The 27,764-nt window shown below is 39.6% G+C and overlaps 1 protein-coding gene across 3 annotated transcripts in view; it reads right to left on the bottom strand.

Annotated features, from left to right (window-relative positions):
• cntn3a.1 (contactin 3a, tandem duplicate 1) overlaps positions 1-27,764 on the bottom strand; it is a 199,152-nt gene that overhangs the window by 103,774 nt on the left and 67,614 nt on the right. For all 3 annotated transcript variants that reach the window (XM_057817332.1, XM_057817315.1, XM_057817323.1), the window contains exons 4-5: positions 14,263-14,438; positions 6,109-6,204 (exon numbers count right to left, since the gene is read on the bottom strand). In XM_057817332.1, the coding sequence (XP_057673315.1) occupies positions 6,109-6,204; positions 14,263-14,438 (272 nt within the window). The remainder of the gene's footprint in view (positions 1-6,108; positions 6,205-14,262; positions 14,439-27,764) is intronic.

The following is a 27,764-nucleotide window of genomic DNA, read 5'->3' as shown; positions in this document are numbered from 1 at the left end:
ACTGTATCTGTATTCATAACACAAGTTCCCCTCCATGAACTGGCTTAGGTCATGCACACACAAAAAAGAATCCCTGCAAGCTATATGTGTTGTTAGTTGCCAGCAAAAATCCCATTTAAAGGTTCTGCAGCTGCAACCCACGAAGAGAACAAGTGATTTCAGCCTTCAGTAAATATAAAAGGCCTACTTCCATTAGTGGAAATGGGTCAGATGCATTAGGTTCTGTCTGACCACACATATTCAGACCTTCTAAAAAGCAGGGGACATCACAAATAACATCTAACCTAAATACATAAAAGGATTTATAAAGAATATTTTTCCATTTGATACAATTTTAACATCTTTGAAATTCAGTATGTGTGGCTTACAGATTTACAGTTTTGTGACTGCATCCAACTACTTTCTGTAGCTGTCAAAGGGGCTTTGAGGCATTGTCAAACTGAAATAATGGCTCCCTGAATCATACATGGGATAGTGAAATCTTTTAAATGGGAAATGAGGCAGATCACTGTTTAAGGCCCTCTTTTGTGATCATGAATTATGTCCATTGAGCCTTTGCGAGAGCGTGTTCCTCACTTTTACCGAGCGTGTAGTCAAATGTCTTTTCTGTGTTTCAAACACGCATACGGCTATTGTTGTCTCATGAATTGCGAGGCAATCATTTGTTATAAGCATGTCCACTGTATCACATCCTTATATTGTAAGTTAATTATAAAAGCAGCATGCATTTGACATATTTTTGCTAATACTTCTGTTCCTTTGATAAACATGCAACATTTAATAATCAAATTATATTTTTATGTTGCAAGAGAAGCATTTAAAAAAAAAAACACTATCAGTGTATTCCACTTGGTTTTATTTAGTACAGTTAGTCACTGGTTTACGAAAAAATTCCGTTCCTGCACTTGCGATGTAACCCGTATTCTGGCGTAACCCTTTAAATACCTCAAAACACACTTTAAATTAAGAAAAAAAGATATATAAACAAAATATATCCACCTACAGTATTATGTGTATTATTATGTGTATGTGTGTATTATGTGTATGTGTATGTTATTGTACTAGCCTCGCCAAGACGTTGGAGCTAAATCCTAGCTAGACAGTGATATAAGCGCCGAAATGACGATGTCAGACGTCCTTGTGTTTTGCTGACTTTATTCAGCTGCTCATGACATCAACACTTGCAGAATGAAACTCAAATAAGATTAAATTACGATAAATCAGTCACCTCTTCAATAACACCAATTCATAATTTGCGTTTACAAATAGCTGGTGATACAGCAATAACAAACGATAAGCATGTATCCATTAGCGTCGGCACATCATCTAAAACAACCCCATAAACTCATATTCAACCACAATTGAAAACGCACAATAAACAGTACAAAAGGGTTTTTATACAGGTGTCGCCTCTGGATGCTTCAGAAGCACCAAATGTGTGTGAGGGCTGTCTCCTCTGTTGCTCTGTGTGCGCTGTCTGTTCCCTTCCTGCTGCCAATAAAAGCATACATCACAAAACAAAAGACAACATTTATTAAAGGAAAAAATGAAAAAACGCCGAAACTCAGGCGTCGTAAAGTTGAAATCGTGTAAGTCGGGTCCGTCGTAACCTGGGGACTTCCTGCGCCGCCGCCACTTTAGTGGTAGAGCCTGTCGACGCATCCGCTTTTGTTGACGTACAAGGATTTGTGTGAATAAATATGTCAGTTATTCTTATTAATATTATTATTTCAATTTTACCGCATCAACCTGTAGGCTTTTCAGCCGTGTCTCTGCAGTCTGCACCTCCCTCTCATTCATTTCTATCTCAGTTGTCCAGGGGGCAGGGTGAGTGGAGCACTGAGATATTTCATTGGACTAACAAAAACTGGATCAGCAAATGGGCCGCGTGCTAAGGCCGAGAAACTTTTTCTTTTTTCTTTTTTTCTTTTTTTAAATTAAACAGTGTCACCAGTAGAAAAATGTGTGCCTTTTAACTTGTTTGAAAAGTGATTTTCATGCCTAATTTTATGAGTGATGTGGAGGCCTTTCAGAGAAGGGCTTGCTTACATATCCTGTGGCAGAGACGGTTTTTCTTAAGCCTTCTTGCCAAAAGTTACCTCACATCTAATGAAAATCCATGTAAAAAAAGTATGTCTAAAAGTAAAGTAGCACTACTTGTAGAATGACCATTTCCCAATCCCTCTATGACCATGCCAAAGTGGCCCGCCTATACAAGTTAAGCCTATTTACGCTTGACGCTGATTGTTCTCCTTTTTACCACAAACCACTTTCATTTCAGAATGCATTTCATATACAGGGTTCTGACAAGTTTTCTCAAGTTAAAATTAGGACTTTTTACAACCTAATTAAGACATTTAAAAAAGAACAAAAAAAAAAAAAAACGTAATCCTATTTCACAGCCATATCAACAAAAATTAACACAAATTCACAGATTTTGTTTTTCTATTTCTCTAAAGTGGAAAAGTGGAATGTGCGCAGGATGTAAGATTGCAGCATATTGAATACAGGAGCTGCAGCACTAGCAGATAGCTGGCTAGTGTTAGCTGCTGTAGTCACTTTGCTAACATTACCAGCTGGCTAGCTGGATTTAGCTTCCGTCTCTTCAGGCTGGTGAGCAGCTGGCTGGCTTAAACAGGCAGATTGAAAAACGCCGGCAATGGAGGGAGTTTGCTTCTTTCCTTTCATGGAGGTTATGTGCTTGGATGATTTGGCATGGGACTCTAGCGCCCTCATGCCCATTGTACCCAGCAGATTTTTTTTTTTTTTTTGCATAAGATACAAAACACACACACTGCTATCCACCGGTTTAAGCCAAAGGCGAAAGGATTGTTTACTTAACCACGATTCATTGAATTTACATTTCCCCATCACTCTAACATGAAATGCGTGGCTAGGTGTAAAAAAATTATGCGTCTGTGTAGTGTAGAGCATGACAACTTGTCAGGATGCCATCGTGACACGGGATTCACGCGGGAATACCACGAGACGGGGTGTGATGGGGACAGGACGTGAATGAAAGTCAACGGAAGTGTGCAGGAGCACGAGTGACATCGATCTGTTCAATAATGGTGATCTTTTTCAGCTGGTCGGACAGCACACCAAATTGAGGAAGCAGCCATATTTGTAGTCATCTTTCAGTGAGCTAACGATGTTTTGACTTGGGTTAGCAAATCAAAAGAACGACGCAATATCCCATAATCCATCAGTGCTCACAATCGATGACTTTGACCCAGGGCTGCGTTGCGTTCTCAATGATTGGCTCCTCCACCCCGTTTATTTATTTAGGCTACGTCAGGCATGTCCAAAGTCCGGCCCGGGGGCCAAATGCGGCTCGTGGTCAAATTTCATCCGGCCCCCAGCCTCTGTCATAAAATCAATAACGTCTGGCCCGCACACAGACTTAATAAATTGGTCAGCAGTACTGCTACCAGAATATGAAGTAGCTTACACACTAAATGCTGCTCATCATTTACCTACTAAAAGGAAGCATCACTCTAAGCAACATTACCCCGTGTGCTCCTTTACTTTCAATTTTCTAAAATGGCGATGGTCAACAAAAAAAAAAAGTTGACTGCGACTGCCGACGCTTCCAGGATAGGTGGAAGTTGGACTATTTCTTCACTAAAATTCTTCACAACTGTGTCTGCCTCATTTGCAAAGAGACAGTCGCTGTTTTTGAAGAGTTCAATGTGAGGCGATATTACCAAACAAGACACGCTGACATGTACGACAAGATTACAGGGAAAATGTAAGCAACTTGAAGCTAGTATAATTTCACAGCAGCAGTATTTCGCAAGAGCTCGAGAGTCGAAAGAGAACGCCACAAAGGCTAGTTGCGAGATTGTTGAAATTATTAATTTAAAAAAATTATAAAGCAAATGTGACACACAGAATGGCTTGCTAAAATTTGCTTAAATATACTGCTCTACGTAAAGGACGTCAGCCAAGGTCGGCCCCCCACATTTTTATCACACCAAATCTGGCCCCCTTTTCAAAAAGTTTGGACACCCCTGGGCTACGTTACATAATGAAAATGACAAATGACACTTTTGAGGAGAAATGAGACACAGATATATTACATTATATACATAATAAATTTTAAGACCTAGACATGAAAATTCAAGACTTTTTCAAGACTTTTTGTGGTATTATTTCCAAATTTATAAATTCAATGTTTTCAAGACATTTTCTGACCCCGCGGGAACCTTGATGTAACATAACATAAAATGTAAATTCAGTCATCACAGAAAAACCTCTGAAGAAAAGATAACTGTGAAAGGTAACACATCTAACAATTTGTATTTACAGTGGGGCAAATAAGTATTTAGTCAATCACCAATTGTGCAAGTTCTCCTACTTGAAAAGATTAATGGGTAAACCTCAACCATGAGAGACAGAATGTGGGGAAAAAAAACAGAACATCACATTGTTTGATTTTTTAAGAATTTATTTCCAAATTAGAGTGGAAAATAAGGATTTGGTCACCTACAAACAAGCAAAATTTCTGGCTGTCAAAGAGGTCTAACTTCTTCTAACGAGGTCTAACGACGTCTAACTAGGCTCCACTCCTTACCTGTATTAATGGCACCTGTTTTAACTAATTATCGATATAAAATACACCTGTCCACAACCTCAGTCAGTCACACCCCAAACTACACTATGGCCAAGACCAAAGAGCTGTCGAAGGACACTAGAGACAAAGTTGTAGACCTGCACCAGGCTGGGAAGACTGAATCTGCAATAGGTAAAACGCTTGGTGCAAAGAAATCAACAGTGGGAGCAATTATTAGAAAATGGAAGACATACAAGACCACTGATAATCTCCTTCAATCTGGGGCTCCATGCAAGATCTCACCCTGTGGCGTCAAAATGATAACAAGAAAGGTGAGCAAAAATCCCAGAACCACACAAGGGGACCTAGTGAATGACCTACAGAACGCTGGGACCACAGTAACACAATACGCCGCCAGGGACTCAAATCTTACACTGCCAGACGTGTCCCGCTGCTGAAGAAAGTACACGTCCAGGCCCGTCTGCGGTTCGCTAGAGAGTATTTGGATGATCCAGAAGAGGACTGGGAGAATGTGTTATGGTCAGATGAAACCAAAATACAACTTTTTGGTAGAAACACAGGTTCTCGTGTTTGGAGGAGAACGAATACTGAATTGCATCCGAAGAACACCATACCCATTGTGAAGCATGGGGGGTGGAAACATCAAGCTTTGGGGCTGTTTTTTTTTGCAAAGGGACCAGGACGACCGATCTGTGTAAAGGAAAGAATGAATGGGGCCATGTATCGAGAGATTTTCAGTGACAATCTCCTTCCATCAGCAGGGGCATTGAAGATGAGACGTGGCTGGGTCTTTCAGCATGACAATGATCCCAAACACACAGCCAGGGCAACAAAGGAGTGGCTTTGTAAGAAGCATTTCCAGGTCCTGGAGTGGCCCAGCCAGTCTCCAGATCTCAACCGCATAGAAAATCTATGGAGGGAGTTGAAAGTCTGTGTTGCCCAACGACACCCCCAAAACATCACTGCTCTAGAGAAGATCTGCATGGAGGAATGGGCCAAAATACCAGCAACAGTGTGTGAAAAGCTTGTGAAGAGTTACAGAAAACGTTTGGCCTCCGTTATTGCCAACAAAGGGTACATAACAAAGTATTGAGATGAATTTTCACAACATGATTTGCAAATAAATTCTTTGAAAATCAAACAATTTGATTTTCTGTTTTTTTTTTCCACATTCTGTCTCTCATGGTTGGGGTTTACCCATGTTGTCAATTACAGGCCTCTCTAATATTTTCAAGTGGGAGAACTTGCACAATTAGTGGTTGACTAAATACTTATTTGCCCCACTGTATATAGGTATCAACCCTACAAGATGAGTTGTTGTGCTTTCCATTACATGACAGTGTACAGACAATATGGTATGTTACTTTCAACATTCCACATTGAAATAGTAGTTCAGAGTATTCAGAAGTACTCCCAAGTATTAATAATCAATTCAGTGTTAATTTTTCACATAGCTGCACATGGGCGAATTTTCAAATGCTCAATAGTAAATTAGAATATAGATAAATTAGATGAATAATAGCCCAACTTACCTCCAGAGTGAAAAGGTGTGCCACACAGTAAGACCACTCCTTGACCTTCACGAACCCTTACCGGATTTCTTCTTTGAGTCTTGAAATTTTCCAAGTCTGTCAAATAAAAAGACAACACAAATTATGGGACAGTTTTTTTGATCCTCACAAAAAAAAAAAAAAAAAAAATGCATACTGTACACATGAGATGAACAAGAAATGCCAACCTGAGAAGGTTTCTCAATGGAATTATATTTGGTTTTAGACTAAGGTTTAAAGCTGAGATTTAATGCTAACTGTTAAATCCCTCCACAAGAAACAAATGTTTTCATAGAAGCAGATATGGTCCTCTAAAAGTGACTTAAATACTTCTGACCTGAGCAGAAAGCAATTACTCTTGTATAAGTCACACATGAGTGAATTTAATTGCAATTGCACATTGTTATCACTTTCTGTGTTTCCATCCACTGACTGCTCACAGACCAGCAGCAATTAAATAGTTATGAGTGAAAGAACTATTACATGTTGACAACCTGCTAACACTAAGAATATTGAGGCGGCATTTCTTTAGAACAATGTGCCTCTTCTTGCTTGAATCGCAGAGATACCGTAAGTAGTAGAAAAAAAAACAATAATGCAGCTGCTATAAAAGTACATAGTCTTCAGTAAATTAAAAAATACTAGATTGAAACAACTGATGTAAAAAATGGGTCTCGGCATCACTTGTACTTTCACAAAGATGTTTTTATATTTTATATTTGCAGATTGTTTATATGCATCTATGGCAAACTGAAACGATGGCTGATCAGTGATGGCGTTCTGATCAAAATATTTTTCATAGGAACACGTGATACATACCTAAGTGATTCTCAAGTGGCATAAACAGCAGATTCCTCAATCTTAGATAAATCAAGATATGTGCCATTTATTTGGGCCTTTTCTTTTTTCCTTTACTTTTGCTAAAACAAGCATTTAATTTTGGCTAACATTAAGATAAACGTTAGATAATGTTTAGCATTGTAGGAGTCAGGTGCCTTCCAGTACACTAAGAACACAACCGTTATGACAAATTCATACAGTATGTAGATTTACGTAATATAATACCATGCCAAGAATGGACTGAGAGCAAAGTAAAATAATGGAATGTGCTTGTCTTTCCAATTTTCAAATTTTACTGAATAATATCTGGGGAGGAAAGTTACGTTACCCAAATAAAATACACATAAATTCATTTCCAGGCCAAATACAATAATATTAATTTCAAATTGATGAGATTCACACTCACTGGTTAAAAAAAACAGTCACTTTTTTTTTTAAGTTGGCTTTCAAATTCTCTGTTAAAAGCGTAGGAACAAAACATCGTGTCAACCTCCAAAATAGTTGTTGTTGTTAGTTGATTTTTTTTCTTTTATCACAAACGTTTAAGGTTGTTTTTCTTTACCTCCAACATAGTTACTCGAGTTACCAAAGCTAATTCATGGGAAAGTCACTACAATAACTGTCAGTAGAGGTTTTCACATACTATTTGTATTATTATTATTTTTTTTAAACAAATGTAACATTTTCAGGTTTCTAAATACAATCTCTAGGATTTCAAATAAAATGCCTTTTTGTAAACACAAGTAATTAAAGTCATTTTTCTATTACATTATACGACTGTTTTCAAGGGTTCAATCATGGGCTCTGTCATTACTATGTGGATTTTCTTTCTGTGCCTGTGTTGGATGTCAGCTGTACCTTTATTGTTGTTTGGTCAAAAAAGGCAAAGGCATTTGAAAAAAACAAAAACAAAAAAAAACAGAAAACATTCTAAAATTTGAGAGGGCAATTCTACTGATCAATATTCATGCCACATATGCTTGGACGCAGATGAGCTAGAAATGCTAAAAGCCAACAAGGCCTGACAAACCAAGCTGTTCTGCACCCCTAAATCACCTTATGATGCCTATCACAGCTCTAAACCTCAATGTATTTTTCCATGGTATTACTTAGGCTATTTGGAGTGCTTTCAGATCCATGAAATTGAATGTGAATCAGATGATTTCGGCAAGGTACTCCAATGTGACCCACTGTGAATGAGATTAAACAAAAAATGTTGAAGCAGCTCTGTTGGAGGGTAAACTCTCTTGGGATGTTCTGACAATTACAATAAAGCAGTTACCATAACTTTCAGAGGATAAGCTGCTACTTTTTTCTCCCAATTTGAAAAAATAAATAAATAAATAAATAAAATTGTTTTCATTTAATTTTACTCCGCAGTTCTGCATGTCATGATCAGTGTTGTTAATAATGGCATTAGAGTATAACAGCATTTCCAACGGCGCTATTTTTTTTTCATTAGTGAGTAATCTAAGGGGCGCGTTACAAAAATTTGGTTAAATGATGTTACGGCTCCTTGATTACAGGCTGGAGACCAGACGGGGGGAAGCGACGACAGCTGCGAGCCATGAACATCAGCCGCATACAAAAGCCTGATCGTCGTTGCCACTCGTCGCCAGACCAACTCTTTCGGCATTCCCATCAGTCACGTCCAGCACTCAAGTATTTACCGACATACAGTATATACACCTGGCTAATCTGACCTTTGTTCTGTCCCAGGATTCCTCGTGCCAGCTCCCTGGCCTGTACCATTGCCTGAGATCACAACTATGCTTGCCAGCTAGCACCCGACGTGCACGTGCGCTACTGTGACCATCTGCGCTCACCTGACAATAAAACTTGTAAATAATCACCGCCATCTCCCTTGTCTGACATATGAAGTTTAAAATCAGATGTGGCGCATATCTGGGTTTTTCTTAAATTTTGAAGAATTTGGACTGAGCAGCTTGTAGTCATGTATAGTTCAGAAATTATAGTAAGTAGATTAGAAGAACTAAAGGTTGTAGCCAACTTGTGTTTCGGAAGCACGTGAAATGATCCAACGAAGAACGAGTACCAGTACAGAACGAGCACTTTCATTGTTGTAGTCGAAAAAGGGTATGTGGTAAATGGTGTTACACTTGTATAGCGCCTTTCCACCTTTTTTAAGGCCCCCAAAGCGCTTAACACTGTCTCCTCATCTACCTACTGGTGACGCAGCACCAGGAGCAACATGGGGTTCAGTATCTTGCTCAAGGATACTTACACGAGTTCATCAGGGGGGAGAATCGAATCCACAACCTCTGGGTTGGGGAACGACTACACTACCGCTGAGCCATGTCATCCCCATGTGTGAAGTCCTCCCCACGCATGTGTAGGATTTTTGTTGCGGCGTGTTCTGGTTTTCTTCCACAAACCCTAAAATATGTATGGTGGGTTTAAAATAAAGACTAAATTGTCCAAGTTACGAGGGTGATCTTAACAGTTCAGGGTATGCCCAACCTATAGTTTAAAATCAGGTAGGATAGGTACCAGCACACCACGGGCCTGAGTGAGTATCAGTAGTACAAAGATTGGATGGTTAGATGTAGGGTCCAAATTATGTACTTACCACAAATAATGTAATTTTGTTTATCTATGCCAACAATACGCAGTGACATACAGAACAATTAAATATAGTAGTCTCCCATTGGATGGCAGAAGGTCACTGTAAATTTTTACACAGAATAAACAAATTAGCAAATTGAGATGAGATTTACATTATTTCTAAAAATGTAAATTAAAAAAATGCCTTGGCTCAATACACCAAAACATGCTAAATGACTGAAATCGGACTCATGTAAAGCTCCTATAATGGAAACGAACATAAAAAAACACAAAATGATGAATCCAAGTAATGTGATTTCTTGAAAATAGTTCATCATCTTCATGTAAAGTGTGTCTTGTTATTTGCTTTTATTCTTTAAGCCAATGAGCAGATGTTGACATAATGGAGTAGTATTTTTTTTAAATAGATGTAGAAAATATGTTTCCATAAAGTTATTTTCCCAAATTCTAGTGAGGTGTCTTAATATGTAGTTTCATCCAATAAAGTGGATATGTGTGTATCAGATTTATAATGTGGAAATCACTACAAGCACATTGCCCCTGAAATAGTAATGAGCCAAATGTGTTCAGCTAATGCGTGCTGAGGATTATGTTTGTGCAAGAGTTATTTGCTCTTTCTGCATTGCTGTTTGACTGTGCCTGCATGCAATATATTAAATGTGTACTCTTCTTTTTTATTTTCAGTTTTTTTAACCTGTCCTGTACAGCTGCTTTGACACAGAGAATGGGAATCTGAGTGTCCTTATGGTCTGAACAGTTGTAATGTATCACATGGGAGTATGACATAATCCCGTTGTTATTATTCATTGTGTTTCGTTTATTATGAGAAAGCAGCGAGCAGGAAGGGGTTATGGGGACACAGAAAGCAAAATAGAAGAGAAGAGACAGACACATTAGAGGAGAAGAACAAAGAACAACAAGAAATACATTGAACACCTACACTACCTATGAATACACTAGTGCTATTACAGTAGCGAATTGTATTTCCTGTGGACACCATGAGGGGGGCCAAGGAGAAAGATGCGCGGGGGGTGGGGGGGGGGTCAAAAGGAGATGGGTTTAGGCGGTGCGGCGCATGCACAAATCAGCAGTGTGAGGTGTAGAACCCAGTAACTTATACGTTCGGATATGTTGACATCCTATTATGTGCTGCCTGATTGCTAATCTTGGCACTGACATTCTCTCAGCTTCAGTGTGTCAAATTGCACACAGTCATGCGTGTATCCCATCAAACTTGTGACAGTCCTGCAGACAAGTGGAAAAGCTGCACGGGGGCTGCCCCAGGGCCAGGGCCCTTCTCCAGCCAATCAGGGGGGTGAGCCATTGCAGCCCATCCCTCCTCCCCCAGCTCCAGCAAGGGGGCCGCCGCCATCCCCCCGGGAACCAAGGTGGTCCCCTGGACCATCCGTGACCCCGCTAAAGCAGACGTCAGGGAAGGGATGAGGCGGCGTGCCACCGCCCCCTGACACCCACTATCACCACCTACCACACACCAGCACAACCCCCCAACGGACACAGCACACCAACGGTCCCCAACGGCCCACGAACAGGGCAGGATCCCCACCCGGAGTGGGCTACGCCCTACTGACCCACAGGCACTCAGACAGCGACCCGCGCCGCGGGCCCAAGGAAGATACCCAGGTAGAAAAGTGAGCAGGAGAGTGCCAAGAAGCTACAACAGGGCAGTGCGGACGGGACCGAAGCCATGACACCCGCCCATCGAGCGCTCAGCATCTTTGGGGGGTCTATGGGCTGTGGGTGAGGCTCAGCTGGCCCAGACGCCCAGCTTCTCTGCATGATGGTAGGTTGATTTGTCTGAGGCTGAGGACCTAATTGATTGACAGCGAAATGAGCAGATCAGCGATTTTTTTGGTGTCAACATCCGCAAGAGCGATTTCATTCCCTTGTTCTGAGTTGAACCGGAGACTTTCCTAATCATCCTGGTGACATTTTCTTTGTTAAAAATGACTAGCAAATAACTATATTGTTTTTTTTTTTCTTTTGTAGCTGCTTGTTTGGAGACTGACTTCTGTCACTCTACAATTTCTGCCCGTACCGAGCAGTGGCTGCCGCTAAGCCCCTACACCGTCACAAAGCACTCACAGGCTGACACACTCTGAACTTTCCCTCTTCGAAAAACCAGCATCCGCCACCAAATGTATATATATGCATGACAAAACAAAAATGAACATTTTAATAAAATAAATATTTCACCAAAGGGCAGAACAGTCATATTAATAAAATAAAGTAAAAAATAAGATACTATGAGGTACAGTAAGGTACTGTTTACAAGACTCAAAATAAATAAATAAATAAATAAAATAAAGACTAGTGACAAGATGGTGGACGAGACGCTAAGCCTCATGAAGTCGAAATCACGTAAGTCGGGTACGTCTTAACCTGGGGACTACCTGTACTCATTTATTCATGGTATAACAATTGATTCATTTCACTTCTATAAGGTTTCAAGTAACATTGGCTCCTTAGAGAAGCTACAGTTCAGAAAAAGCGGGATTGCAATGCAAAGGTACAGACTAATGAGAGCACAGTTGATAGAGTTGAGGTCAAAAAGATGATGTGATGAATGTCTCACACAGCTAAGACGCAAAAAATATGAAGCAGGAGTAAATACAGGGTTGAATTTGATAGGAGAAATCACGAGCAGCTAGATACAAGGGAGTCATATCCTGCTTTGCTTTCATATATACGCCAATTTCACACTTCATTAAACACAGTGTTATACCCTTGTGGATTTATACGCAGCTCACTAACTCGGCTGTGCATTTCTCCTTATCAGGACAGTGACCCAATGCAGCAAGTCTGTAATGCAGACATTGCAATTGTTGATGTCATTTTGCACAACCCATCTACTTAGAACACAAATAACCTAAAAAGATGAGGAATCCCAATTAAGATAGACAATTGTCTAGTTCATTTAATCTAGTACTTACAACAGTAAAACATAGCCTCTATTTAAAAAATTTAGTCATTGTTGTCATCTGGATGAAGACTCTTTATAGTTGCGGGGGGTTAAGGCTGTACCAGATGGTAAGAGAAACTGTTGGATCATCCATCTGGCAAAGGATTACAAGCGTTGTTCTCAATACATAGGATAGGATCAACAGAGATATTAGTGGCTGAGGCGAATCCAAGACATTGATACTGTCAGCAGTGAGTCGCATAACATGAACACGTTGTCAAAGATGATGTTGTGTTTTGTTGTTATACAAAAAAAAAAAAAAAAAAAAAAAAAGAAAACTCCTCATTTTCTAATGAAACAAACCATGATGATGTTATCAGATACAAACAAACTTCAAAACCCTTGCTTGGGGAGCTCTGTCTTAGTCTCTGACAACATGTAGCCGAGGAAGATCTCAGCCTTGAGATTTTTGAAAAAGCATATTGGACTACTCAGACTGTTACAAATGACTCAGGACTTGTTCTCATAACAGGCTGTTGCACTGTGAATTATTTCCTAGGCCAGTGAGATGCTCAATCATACAACACAATTAAGTTTACTTTGTGCAATAAATATGATGTATGACATCACCACTGAAAATTGTCTCCATCTCTTGACAAAACCAGTGAGTCCCAGGTCTGGCCCAGGAGATGGATTAGAGCCATCACTATGAAATGCAGTTTATGTCATGTCAGAAAATTGACAAGAAATGAATATGACAAACAACCCGATAGAACATCAGCCCTCCAACCTGTGATATACACTAAGAACAAGGTCACAGAAAACAGCAAAAAAAATGGGTATATGTGGTAGGCTCTCATGCACTCAGAGATCACCTGTATATCTTCAGGCGGACATCAGCAATTGTCTTTGCTCTGCCATCTGCTTAATCAATATTTGGGCTGTCATTTGATATGAGCCGCCCATCAAGAGTACAGCCACCAAGCTCTCCTTGCTATCAGAGTTGCCTCGGTCCTTATAAAATGTGACAAATGAGGCCAGTAAAGCAGCAACTATATTAAATGCTCTGTCAAAACCCTGTCACACCATCATACTGGCTTCATCAAATGGTTAATGGCTTTCAAGTTTAGAGACATCTCACAAAAAAGGTTAATGGCTTTCAAGTTTACAGACACCACACACACACAAAAAAAAAAACGCTTCGGCAGATTATACATTATAAACACTAAATCCTGATTTGTGTTTCTCATTACTAGTTGGAGGAGGTTCTTCTTGTGGGACGATCACATCAGGTGTTCCTTGGAAAATCCCTTTGAGTTATTATTTTCATCAAAATGTTATGTCTGTTTGAATAAAAACTTACTCAGGCAAAGAAGCTGAAAAAAAGAAATAAAAAAACACATCTGAAATTAAACTGAGGATACGAACTTTAAATATGCAAAATTAAATATCAGCAAGCATACTTTTTAGATTGTAAATGTAAAATAGGACAAAAACATGTTTTGATGATTTCATGAAAGAAACAGATTTTAATCCCTTTATCCGCAATGGCAAAATGTCAGCAGGAAATATATTTCCAGTGACTTTTTTTGTTTCAGTTGTTGCACAGGTAAACAGAGTTCACAAAGGCAATTAGAAAAAGAAAAGTCATGTAGTTTTAATGGAACTAGCTATCAACTTTATATATGATTTCCTTCTAAATCCACATTTGATAGTATTATTGCTAATAAAATTCCAATGTTTTGATTTCAGTTGTTTCCTGAATCATGGAAGAATAGTTTAAAACTTACAAGCAATGTGAAGACTGGCCTCTCTGCTGACGATGGTGCCAAATGAGTTAGATGCCAGACACTGAAATATGCCAGCATCATCTGCCTTACTCAGACGGGTAATGTGCAAGTTTCCTCCCGTGAGGAAATATCGTGACCCCGGTGTCAGCGCAATGAACGAGTCGTTTAGTCTCCACCTGTAAAAGAGTAAAAAAAGCAAATAAGAGAATGAGCTTTAATACAAAACGTTTTTTAAAAGTGCACCTGACTTTATTTTTATTACATTATTTTTCATAACATAGGAGCACATTTTACCAGGTTTGCATGACAATTTGTGTTGAAAGTGGCCTATGTCATTTTTTTAAAACCATTTTAGGCGGTCCTCTTCTGGCTCCTCTACAAAAATTCTGTTTCTTATTAATATGCAGCTGTTGGAGCTAATTTACATCACCTTTGCCCTGATTGGCCTTCTATGACTTCCTCAGGGGTCGCGTTAACCGAATATTTTCCGTCGTTGACCGATTTTTTAAAACGGTGACAGAAAAAACTGAAGTCCATCCGTCATTTTGACCGGTTGCAATTCACACCCCAGACCACAGGGTGGCGAGTGAGCATATTCATTAGCTATTGTCTCTCTTGATGCATGACGTCGTTGGCCTTACTCAAAAAAATGTCAAGGCAAGTGAGTGTCCGAAGTTTCTTCAAAAAGCCCCAAAACGACGATGGTGTTGATAAAAGAGGTGAAAAAACAGGGACTGCACAAGCGGGCACGCAATTCAAGTCCATGCGCACCAGGAGGAAAGTGTGAGACTACGTTCAGGCCACAGCAGGTGAACTGTTAATTTCATTGTTCCATATGCTACATATGGTAGGCTACCTACCTACTGGGGCCACAGTCAGCTGTTTTTGGCACTGCGGAGAAAAAGTTACATATTCATCTGCTTGATGTGTGATGGCACGGTGTGGATTCTCTGTTAAGCTTGTTCGGACAGAATATTAATTTAAAATGAATGAAAGCTAAATACTATTGAATATGTTGAAGCGATATGCAATGTTAAGAGTCTTGTTAGCTGTAGGCGCACTATCCTATTCCCCTCACTATCCACTCGCGGGGGCCTGCACTTGTCAGTGACGTTCCTTATTCTCGCTATATGATTATACAACTTTAACATTTGTTAATAATACGCTCTGTGTGTAGTATCATCCATCGCTTTTCCTTTTTAAATGGGCACTTATAAGCGAACGCAATAAGTAACAACGGGAACATTTTTAAACAGGCATTTCACGGGAGAGCATTTCGACTCTTCGGCCAATCATATAGCGAGAGCGAGTGGATAGCGAGGGGACCGCGCGCGGCTCTTAAGTGTCTCTGTCACGTGACTGTCGTAGCCGGTAACGCGCTCGGCCAAATGGACACACAAGTACAGAAGGTGAATTATGCCAAACAAAGGGTCACCACAATGTCATTATCATCATTTTAAAAATTTAAGTGACGGGTAAAAATAGATTATGACCGGATTTTTATGACCCTGTCAGTCAAAATGACAGACAACGAAAAAGTCTAGCGCAACCTCTGGACTTCCTGATGACAAATTCCTTATATTTACTTAAATAAAACATTCACTTGCTTGACGCCAATACACTAACATGGTGCGTGGAACTCATATTCGTATTGCAAGTGTCGGGAGACAACGCACTGGAGACAGGAGGGATTAAAGTCGATCAGACAAGGTTGGTGACTTTTGGCGGCGAACAAGCCGGCGGAAGTGCATCCTGCCCGGCTAGCTGGCGAGGAGCGTTGCAGAGAAAATAACGTCAAGCGAGATCTGTATGAGGAGACCGACATTTGGCGGTGGACAAGCCGGCCAGGTGTCTTTCAGTCGGGTAAACGGCAGAGGGCGCTGCGGGATGTAGGTCGTGGGGAGGAAAACGTAGAATGAGGACGGTGACTTTTGGCACTGAAGCAAGTAAGCTGAGGTGCTTCTCAGCCGCGTAAACTGCGGAGAGCATTGCGGGATGGAGGGTCGGTTAAAGTTGATCGCGGACAACACGAGGGGCGGATTTGATGACAACGGCCTGGCTCAGAGAGGTGTTGAAGAAGTCGGTGAAGACATCTGTGGGCTCCACAGCACAGTCTCTCAAGACACGACCAGGGATGTTATCGGGACCTGAGGCTTTCCAGACATTAGTCCCTCTGAGGGATTGCCTCACGCTGTCCGGGGATAATGTCAACACCTGGTTGTCGGGAGAAGGAGAGGGCTTCCGCGCCGTGGAAGAGTTGTCTACACTTTGAATTGCCTTGTGTTGAATTGTGCTATATAAATAAATTTGCCTTGCCTTGCCTTGCCTCAAAATGGGCGAAGAAGTCATTAAGGTAGTTCAGCAGAGAGGTGGAGCTGTCGCAGGTCTGCGGAGAGGATTTATAGTCCGTAATGGTCTGGATCACCCGCCACAGGTTCCTGGTGCCTCTGCTGTCGTTGAAGCGATCAGCGATCCTCCTGGAGTACTGTCTCTTGGCCAATCTGATGCCACGTGACAGGTTGGCCTTGGCTGTTCTTAGGCTCACCTCATCCTCTGAAGGCAGCATTCAGAGCCCTCAGGAGCCTATGAACCTCTCCAGTTAGCCATGGCTTCTGGTTGGCCCGAATAGTGATGTTCTTGGTGACTGTGACATCCTCCATACATTTCCTCATGTAGGACGTGACAGTCTCCGTGTACTCCTGGAGGTTAAAATTGTTATTGTAAGTTGTTGCTTGTCTGAATACACTCCAGTCAGTGGTGAAAAAACAGTCCTGGAGCTCCTCTGATGACCCCTCTGGCCACACCTGTACCTGCTTAGTAGCTGGCTTGGAGACTTTCACCACTGGCCTGTATGCTGGCATTAGCATGGCAGTGGTGTGGTCCGAGGATCCAAGGTGGGGGAGGGGGAAGGCTTTATAGGCTCCTCTGTGAGCAGTGTAAACATTGTCCAGTGTGTTGGTGCCTCTTGTGGGGAAGTTAATGTTGCCATGGAGTTGTGGAAAGACGCGCTTAGGGGCAGTTTACATGGCGACTCTGCAACATAAAGACGCAATGAGCGAGTAGCGGACTCGCCTCGCGTGCATATGGTGTCGGAGAAGACGGAAGGCGAAGATGAAAAATTCTGAATCCCGCCTCCAAAGTGGAAGAATCCGATTGCGGGGGATTGAGGGGGGCTTCTTCGGCATGCATGTCAAAGGCTCCCGCGGCGCGAGACCATGCTGATAACATCAGCACTCGTACACATCACATTGGGCGTGCGCAGCGGATATACTAAACAATAAAAACAGCAAATATGGTGGAATATCGGCTTTAATTTACGGTTTTAAAATTTTTAATTTAAATATGTTGAATGTTTCCATTTTTGTGCCTTTTTGAACAAAAGAAAAATGCCATTGCTTTGAGTGGGCGGGCATATTTTTTTTCCGGGCTGAGGGAGCTTGGTGGGGTCAAAGTGCATCATTCTCTGTCACCCTGTAAATCTGCACCGCCCCCTAGGGCCTGGCATGAGTACTACATCGTTTTCACGTGGAATTGAGACATTGTTCGAATGGAGACGCAAATGCAAATGCAAATTTGAAATTTTTCGTATTCTCGGAGAGTCACCATGTAAACGGCCCCTTAAGGTTGGCATGGTTGAAATCCCCCAGCTTTGATGAGGAAGGCATCTAGGTGGGCAGCCAAATGCAATTGCAATAAAATAAAATAAAATAAATAAATAAATAGAGTTGGATAACCAAGGGCACACTTTCCATTTCCATTATCCATGTTATACATGAAAGAGTTCAAAATATTGGAATCGAGCGCCTCTTTAAATATTACAATGCCTTTATACGTTTCAAGCAAGAATGCCATAGCTTTCCAAAATCTGGAAAAATACTTAGTATGTCAAACTAAACACACAGTAAAACCATACATATTGATATCTGCCTTTTTTTCCATTGGTTCCAAAAGCAGCTGTGTATGTTTAGAGCTAAAAACACAATACATTGATTTTCTCTGATGACTATTTTACATACGCAGGTATACACACAAACACATGTACCCCACGATACGTATAGACACACACATTTCGCATTGGACGGCCACAGCTCTACATACACAATTTCTGAACTGTGAAGTGGAAATGTTCATGCACAATGAAACCTTATATTACAAAAACAATTTTGAATACTGAATTAATTAAATTGCGATATTTCTTACAAGTAGGGCTGGGGAAAAATGTGGATAACTCAAATATATTGGTGAAAGTTAAACTACTTGATCAATACATCTAATTACTCAATTATTTAATTGAATAATTGATAGCATAATTACCATACATCGGATATTATAGATTACATATATAATCGTTGAACCAGACTGTATGCTGCGGGTGCCCAAGTTTCAAAGCTCTGCTGGCATGGAAGTGAGAGTGAGGCAAGCCCAAAATGTAGCCGGAAAAATTTCTCCCTGTGTACACGCTCACAAAACATCTCCGGCATGGTAGATGATATGTGTAGACACAGGAAACAAGATTGACAAAGTAGCATTCATTGTTATTCCATTTCATAACAAGTAGAGTTTGAGTCTCAGTTGGCACTTGAATGCCACAAAGTTTGAGCAAAGTCAGCAGGAACGTCTGACAAGAAGACCTGACAAGTCAGCCATATTTGGAAGCCCCTCTCCTCATTAAAATATGTCAGGCTTGTTAACATTATGGAGAAATGCCAGTATTTTGAGAATGAAAGATCACAGCAACATCTTTAGGAAAAAAAAAAAAAAAAACAATTAACAATTTTAGGAGCGGTGGACTTTGATTAAACATCTGAATTAGAATTACGAATTGTACTCACTTATTTAGAAAATGTGTAAACTGAACTTTAAATTAGTTTGCAACTTTGCCCACAGCCAACACATTTGCGAGGTTTCTCGCAATTCAATATTGTATCGGGTACCTTAGAACCTGTTCTACTGAAGGAAAGGTACTTAAATACTGTAAAATATTTTTCTATGAAAATTAAAATCACCAGGGTTTTCCGCTGATAACTAGGGGAATGTTCTGTAACAAAAAAAAAAAAAAAAAAAGATCCCATAAAGTCAATTTGCGATTGCTGAATTGTAAAATGTAGCTTGGCTAGCCAGTCTTACTAATATACATGGTCAGTGTGGTATTCTCAGGTTAGGGCTGGATTTAAAAATCGATGCTAAAGGTGGGGCTAACAAGCACAGACTAAATCTGAGGAACCAATCACAGAAGCACAGATTTGACAAAAATGTAATGCGATTCAAGCTCTCAGTTGGGCCACTCCAATCACGGCATGTAGTCACAATAACTCCCGTTTTTGTGTGAAAAATCTAGGAGTACATGGTGTATTGTCGTGTAGAGTCCTTATTTTGAAAAGAGAACAAATGCTAGTCCGTTCGAAAGATTTTCAGTTAGGTCTGCTCTGACAGCAAGTCAGAACCTACAGTGCCTTGCAAAAGTATTCGGCCCCCTTGAACCTTGCAATCTTTCGCCACATTTCAGGCTTCAAACATAAAGATATAAAATTTTAATTTTTTGTCAAGAATCAACAACAAGTGGGACACAATCGTGAAGTGGAACAAAATTTATTGGATAATTTAAACTTTTTTAACAAATAAAAAACTGAAAAGTGTGGCGTGCAATATTATTCGGCCCCCTTGCGTTAATACTTTGTAGCGCCACCTTTTGCTCCAATTACAGCTGCAAGTCGCTTGGGGTATGTTTCTATCAGTTTTGCACATCGAGAGACTGACATTCTTGCCCATTCTTCCTTGCAAAACAGCTCGAGCTCAGTGAGGTTGGATGGAGAGTGTTTGTGAACAGCAGTCTTCAGCTCTTTCCACAGATTCTCAATTGGATTCAGGTCTGGACTTTGACTTGGCCATTCTAACACCTGGATACGTTTATTTTTTAACCATTCCATTGTAGATTTGGCTTTATGTTTCGGATCATTGTCCTGTTGGAAGATAAATCTCCATCCCAGTCTCAGGTCTTGTGCAGATACCAACATGTTTTCTCCCAGAATGTTCCTGTATTTGGCTGCATCCATCTTCCCGTCAATTTTAACCATCTTCCCTGTCCCTTCTGAAGACAAGCAGGCCCAAACCATGATGCTGCCACCACCATGTTTGAAAGTGGGGATGGTGTGTTCAGGGTGATGAGCTGTGTTGCTTTTACGCCAAACATATCGTTTTGCATTATGGCCAAAAAGTTCAATTTTGGTTTCATCTGACCAGAGCACCTTCTTCCACATGTTTGGTGTGTCTCCCAGGTGGCTTGTGGCAAACTTTGAACAAGACTTTTTATGGATATCTTTGAGAAATGGCTTTCTTCTTGCCACTCTTCCATAAAGGCCAGATTTGTGCAGTGTACGACTGATTGTTGTCCTATGGACAGACTCTCCCACCTCAGCTGTAGATCTCTGCAGTTCATCCAGAGTGATCATGGGCCTCTTTGCTGCATCTCTGATCAGTTTTCTCCTTGTTTGAAAAGAAAGTTTGGAAGGACGGCCGGGTCTTGGTAGATTTGCAGTGGTCTGATGCTCCTTCTATTTCAATATGATGGCTTGCACAGTGCTCCTTGAGATGTTTAAAGCTTGGGAAATCTTTTTGTATCAAAATCCGGCTTTAAACTTCTCCACAACAGTATCTCGGACCTGCCTGGTGTGTTCCTTAGTTTTCATAATGCTCTCTGCACTTTAAACAGAACCCTGAGACTATCACAGAGCAGGTGCATTTATACGGAGACTTGATTACACACATGTGGATTCTATTTATCATCATCGGTCATTTAGGAGAACATTGGATCATTCAGAGATCCTCACTGAACTTCTGGAGTGAGTTTGCTGCACTGAAAGTAAAGGGGCCGAATAATATTGCACGCCCCACTTTTCAGTTTTTTATTTGTTAAAAAAGTTTAAATTATCCAATAAATGTTGTTCCACTTCACGATTGTGTCCCACTTGTTGTTGATTCTTGACAAAAAAATTAAATTTCATAGCGTTATGTTTGAAGCCTGAGATGTGGCGAAAGGTTGCAAGATTCAAGGGGGCCGAATACTTTTGCAAGGCACTGTATATGTTTTATGTTCTCTCGCTTTAAACGAGACTTAATCTTGTACAAGCAATAGCAGGAAACTGAAAAAAGTGCCGTCGAGTCCCCTACAGAAACCTCTTTGTCATTAAAAAAAAAGAAAAAAAAAAAAAAGATAAAATGTCATGACACCTTCCAAAACTCTCAGGAGTGTAAAATATTCGCCATTGCTCTCCTTGAGGACACATCACAAAGTCCTGCCTCGTTGGTTGATACTAAACCGGAGCTGAAATCCAATTAAAACCACAGAATACTGGACTGATTTGCCATGTACCTTGTACATGAAAAAAGTCAGGTTGGCTTGCCAGGCTATCATATGTGCAGGGATTCAATATATACAATTATTAAACTTCGATCGAATTGGAAAACAATTGAAAGAGACATACCTGTCTGGGAGTACATGTGTTCTCATCAAAATTTTGACATCCTTGAACATCATCCTCTATCAAGCTTTTTAAAAAATGTGCTTTCATAAATCAGAGCTACTGATGAGAGTCATGTTGCATTTTCCTGAGTTTAGTGCAAGCAGCCTAAGTTCAGTTCCTACTCAGTGGCAGTGTGAATGTGTGAGAAAACATTTGCCATGCAATTGACTTGTGACTAGCTCGTACGTCTTGGAGTGGAGTACATGGACATAATCACACACATCGGGCTACAATACGACATACCAGTACGTTGGCAGTACATAGTTATGAATATTGTCCAAGTACTAGTTCCCTGCGGGCACTCGTAGAGTTACGTACCAGTTAAGTACTAGTATTTAGAAGAATAAAAACAAAACCTTTTCACTTATCGCTCTTTTGTACTTGTTTCCTTTTTAAAACCCTTGGAGGAGGGGGAAAATTCAGGAAAAAAAATGTGATTAGAATTTTGGGAGAAAAAGTCTGATTTTATTTATAGACCATATCGCCCAGCCCAAACTCACAGTGAGCTGAGCAAAAATAATAGCACATTTTTATGACTCCTGCCAGCGTCAAACCAAAATTACATTCACCTGATATGACCAACAAAACAGCTTACTAAAGATTGTTCTGGCCTTTTCAGGGTTTAGCAAGAGGCTTTTCTTCTAAATAAAAAGTGCTAACCTTGTCTGACATTTCATGTTCATCAATGTGCACATGTCCTTCCACCGCTCAACAAAGGTTTGAATTATTAAATACAAAAAATATGTATGCGTGTGAGTGTGGTTCTGTGTACGTTAGGTGTGAAGGTAATAGGTTGCCTAAATCTAAGTTTTAAAACTAATCTAATCTAATCTAAAAAGTTAAAACATATGTAGAATCACTATTTTTGAAAAACCCTTATTCATATATATTCATTCTACAGTGATCCCTTGTTTTTCGCGGTTAATAGGGATCAGTATGGAGGACCAGGAGTGAAAAAATTCAATTAATAAATACACAGTTAAATAAATAATTAAACGTGTCATTAAAATGCTTCTATTTCAATATTTATTTATTTACTTCAATATTTATTTCAATTTTCATTTATTTATTTCAATTTATATTCATTTATTTTAAGTTTTATTTATTTATTTCAATTTATATTTATTTATTTCAATTAATATTTATTTATTTCAATTTTTATTTATTTATTTCAATTTTTTTCATTTATTTTCATTTATATTTATTTATTTCCATGTTTTTTAATTTATTTCAATTTATATTTATTTATTTCAAAATTTATTTCGATTTTTATTTAGTACAATTTTTATTCCTTTATTTAAACTTTTATTTATTTATTTCAATTTTTATTTATTTAAACTTCTATTTATTTATTTCAATTGTAATTCATTTATTTCAATTTATATTGATTTATTTCCATTTACATTTATTTCAAAATGTATTTAGATTTTTATTTATTTATTGAAACTTTTATTTATTTATTTCAATTTTTATTTATTTATTCCATAATTTATTTATTTATTTCAACATTTATTTATTTCACTTTTTATTTATTTCATTCTTGCAATCTTGTTCCCCGTGTGGCCGCATGAAATGATTGTATCTGCCATTGGCTCATCAAACTCGGTGAGCGGGCGTGAACAAGGCGGGGTTTGAGGGTATCGAGTAATAAGCGATTGCTTCGTCCTATTTCTTCCCAACATGGCGGCGTTATGTGAGATTTTGCATGAGCTCTCTCGGGACATGTTAGATTTGTCAGAACAAATTGAAGCAGGACATTTGGACCCTGAGTACGTGTCCTACAAAACAGAGTGATTAATTAACGTTCTTGGCATCATCTCGGCTCTGTCAGATCAAAATGTTGATCAAAGAGTTTTCGATATTTTAGAACTGCGGTCAAGCCAGCCTCCACTCGTAAAAACGAAGTCAAACCAGCCGCCCCGCATTTGGATTATTGCTTGCATTATGTCCATTACGGTAATGCAATGCGCTGGCTTCAGAATGCAATGGGGTGGCTTCAGAGCGCAAGTCCGTTTACTGAATGTATGAAAAAAACGGGGACCTATTCGACAACGGTTCCACTTTAGAGAGACACTGGAGCACCCCTAGATCCAAACTAAATCATTATGATATATAAATGATGTCTGAATTCAGGGTAAAACTACTTAGAAAACTGCTAGTTATTTCTGTCATTTAGCCTTATTTCAAAAATTGATTTTAAAAAATTTGGCAGATATCCAAGGACCGTTCCACTTCTGACGTATACTAGAGTATCCCGTAGCAGACGCCAGCCCCCTTAAAGGTGCTGGCCCGTGCGATGTAGAAGCCACAGATTGGACTTCACCATGGGATGCTGGTGGAGTTGGGCCTGTGTTATATTGTTAATCTACTTTGTGTTATTCTATGTTGTGGCACTGTTGAATCCATGCTGCTCTATTGTGAGATCTATGTTGTGATTGTCTACGAGCGTGAGGGCCGCTGAGGCTAGTAAGCTACAGAATAAATAGTGTCGCATCATAGCCCGACAGTCGGCAAAAAGTTCGTCAAAGGCAATAAATAAAACGTTGAAAACGGCACTGGTAGTCTTCAATTTATTCAAGACAGATAAAACAGAGTTCTCCTCAGAGCTTCCTCGATTAAATTTGCTGCTTGTCTGAGCAGCTCTGGGCACGTTTTGTCCATATGTATGTTTTTCTTGGACACCACGCGAAATGCGTCAAAGCCTACTACCACTACAATGACCACGCTACTAATCTTTTTCGTCTTTGTTATTTTGAGGGAGCAATTATTTTTCAGATTATACGGATCTACACTGCCACTTTATGTATCTGGTGTGCAAAATAATTTAGCCTAAGCCTCAGGCGTCAATCTATTATCTGAGATCGACTAGTTAAGACTTGCTTTGCCGAGCAACCAATCAGACATTAGAAACTTTGACGAGCAAACGTGACGGATAAAATTATTTCATGGTTGCACCTCTGGAGGAACAAGAGTGCAAGAATGAAACAAATAAAAAGTAAAATAAATAAATGTTGAAATAAATAAATATAAATTGAAATAAATAAAGAAAATTGTAATAAATAAATATACATGGAAATAAATAAATATTAATTGAAATAAATGAATATAAATTGAAATAAATAAAAGTTGAAATGAATATTGAAATAAATAAATATTGAAATAGAGGCATTTTAATGACAGTTTTAATTATTTATTTAATATGTATTTATTGAATTTTTGCAGGCGGCACGGTGGTTGAGTGGTTAGCACATCTGCCTCACAGTTCTGAGATCAAGGGTTCAATCCCGGGCTTCGGCCTTCCTGTGTGGAGTTTGCATGTTCTCCCCGTGCCTGCGTGGGTTTCCTCCGGGAACTCCGGTTCCCTCCCACATCCCAAAAACATGCATGGTAGGCTGATTGAACACTCTAAATTGTCCATAGGTGTGAGTGTGTGCGTGAATGGTTGTGTGTCTCCTTGTGCCCTGCGATTGGCTGGCAACCAATTCAGGGTGTCCCCTGCCTACTGCCCGAAGTCAGCTGGGATAGGCTCCAGCACCTCCGCGACCCTCGTGAGGAATAAGCGGCATGGAAAATGAATGAATGAATGAATGAATTTTTGCACTCCTGCTCCTCCATAGATCAGAACCCGCCGCAATAAGTGGAAAACCGTGAAGTTGCGCACCACCCCCCCACAAAAAAAAATAAGAATAATAACTTTTTATTCAGCTTTAGCATTGGAAAGAGATACATTTAAGAAATGTTTTTCCACTTTTTTCTCAAAGTATAATTAAAAAAAAAAAAAAGTATATATATATATTTTAATAAATGTTTTAAAGCACGTCAGATGTAATAATTATTATGTAAAATGTAAGTTTTTAACATGTTACAGTCCTACCGAATTATTTTTAAACAAGATTAAAGTAGTAGTAGAAAAATCCTTGGCTTAATTAAATGCTACACTGAGTGACTCTACTCAAATCCACTAGGACCTGCTCACTTACACACAAGGAGTTGCTACAGCAACTGTTTAACAACTTAAAAGACTATCAAACACATTCACCTGTCAGTCATAGTTAACATTGTTAATAAGCAACTCCAGTGCACATGCACTGCCTGCCTGTAGAAAAAAGCGCAGAGAGAGGGAGGGAGCAAGAGGGAGACTGCTTGGAGACTGATTGTGAAATTCTGTATTACAAATAAAAGACCTTAAGGCCTTAGGCCTTAAAGCAGGACTGAACGGGGTGTCGCAGTTTGGTGCAACTCGGAAGGGACACAGCTCAGGGTGGTGGCAGATCATCCCCCCACTCATCATCTAATGAGAAACTAACATGTGCTCGAAACCCGCTTTTTTTTTTTTTTTTTTTTTTTTTTTTTTGTGTGTGTGTGTGTGTGGAACCTTGTTTGTGTTGTTGGCATGACTGACACAGATGCCTTGGTATATCCTGCGATGAGAAATACATTCACAGACCAAGGTGAAAAAACCCTATTGGAGAGGGTCCTACAAAAAAAGGGAAACTATTGAGCTGTGCGGCCGCCCGCTTATTCAAAACCAAAAAGAATCTTCTAATTGGGCCAATTCAAGCAAGTGTGACTAATTTTGTGGCTCTATAAGCTGCCTAAGTCCCTGAAGAGATCTATTTAATTTTAATGGAAAAATAGTTGTCATGGCAACAGACATAGACATGTAGAAATTGGCCTTAAAATGTAGTATTACAAAAGGTCTTGTAACTACAATGACCAATCTGAAAGGAAGTGGACATGTATAAGTAAAATGAGTGAATTTCTGTTGCCACTAGTTGGCACTGTAGGGTAAATGTAAATGATCCATACAGGACCCTTCTGGATACGACTCTCACCAAGCACGAGAAGTTTGGCGCAGATCTGTTGTATATCTGTCAAGTTATGACTGAGACAAAATGGTGATGGTCATTTTCATTTTCCTGTTTGTACCCCTCTTCTTCAAAGAAACCTCAAAATTTTTCATCAGGCGCCTGAACACATGTCTTCAGGCTCCCCTGATACAAGTTTGAAGTCAACGGATTTTTTTTGCCTTGGAGGAGGAGCCTGTCAACTTCAAGTAAAAAAAGGGTCTTTCCTGTTCCCAGCAGGTCTAATGGGTAATATTTCAATGCAGTCATGTTCAGGCTGGGATACCTTTCATACATGCCAGATATGAAAAAGACTGTACCAGTGAGTTATTAGTCATCAACTGAATTTGGCATGTTGCCCAATAAAAAAAAAAAAAAAGGCAGACTTTGGCACCCGAGCGGGATTTTCCCATAAGAATACATTGTAATTCCATTAATTCGTTCCACAGTCCAAAAACCTACGCTTAATCCTTATTAAATACTGCTGGTACAATTACAAATAGCAATTACACATAGCAAAACAAATTAATTTTAAATACAAATCGAAATAATAATAATAATGATAATAAAAGTGATAATGTAACAAATCAGGTTCGAATGTTGACGAGTCAAATTTTACTTCGGATGCCGAAAGGATCTTATGTCGACGTACCACTGAACTTTAAAATAGGTAGCTACTTCTTACCACATATATACTAAATATACATACTTTAATGAAATATGTTATAACATTTGTTATCATTGGTTTATTATTATTTATTATTTAAATTTAAAAAAAAAAAAAGATTGAACTCACCAAAATGCCTGTCTCCTAAAGCACTTATACAGTTCATCTGTGCATTTCAGGGGAGTTTGTGCCAGTCAATCTGCCTCAGTGTGCCACAGTTTGGGTAAACTGCCAAAATTTTCCCTGAGAACGTGGAATTCACCCCGATCTTCTGTGTCCTTTTGCCCCAAAGGGAGCTTCGGTCAGCCGCGAAAGAACTGCGAAGCGCCTAAAGCCTCCTTGTGGGAGGTTCTCATAGTGCTCGAAAATGTTTGTTCTTTTATTCTAGGGATGTACCGATCGCATATTATTGCACCCGCGTCCGTGTCCAAGTCACCTGATTTTGAGGATCTGCCGATACCGATTTAA

The sequence above is a fragment of the Corythoichthys intestinalis genome, chromosome 2 (genome assembly GCF_030265065.1).
Source record: "Corythoichthys intestinalis isolate RoL2023-P3 chromosome 2, ASM3026506v1, whole genome shotgun sequence".
Classification (NCBI taxonomy): Eukaryota; Metazoa; Chordata; class Actinopteri; order Syngnathiformes; family Syngnathidae; genus Corythoichthys; species Corythoichthys intestinalis.
This window is presented reverse-complemented; position numbering and strand designations above follow the sequence as displayed.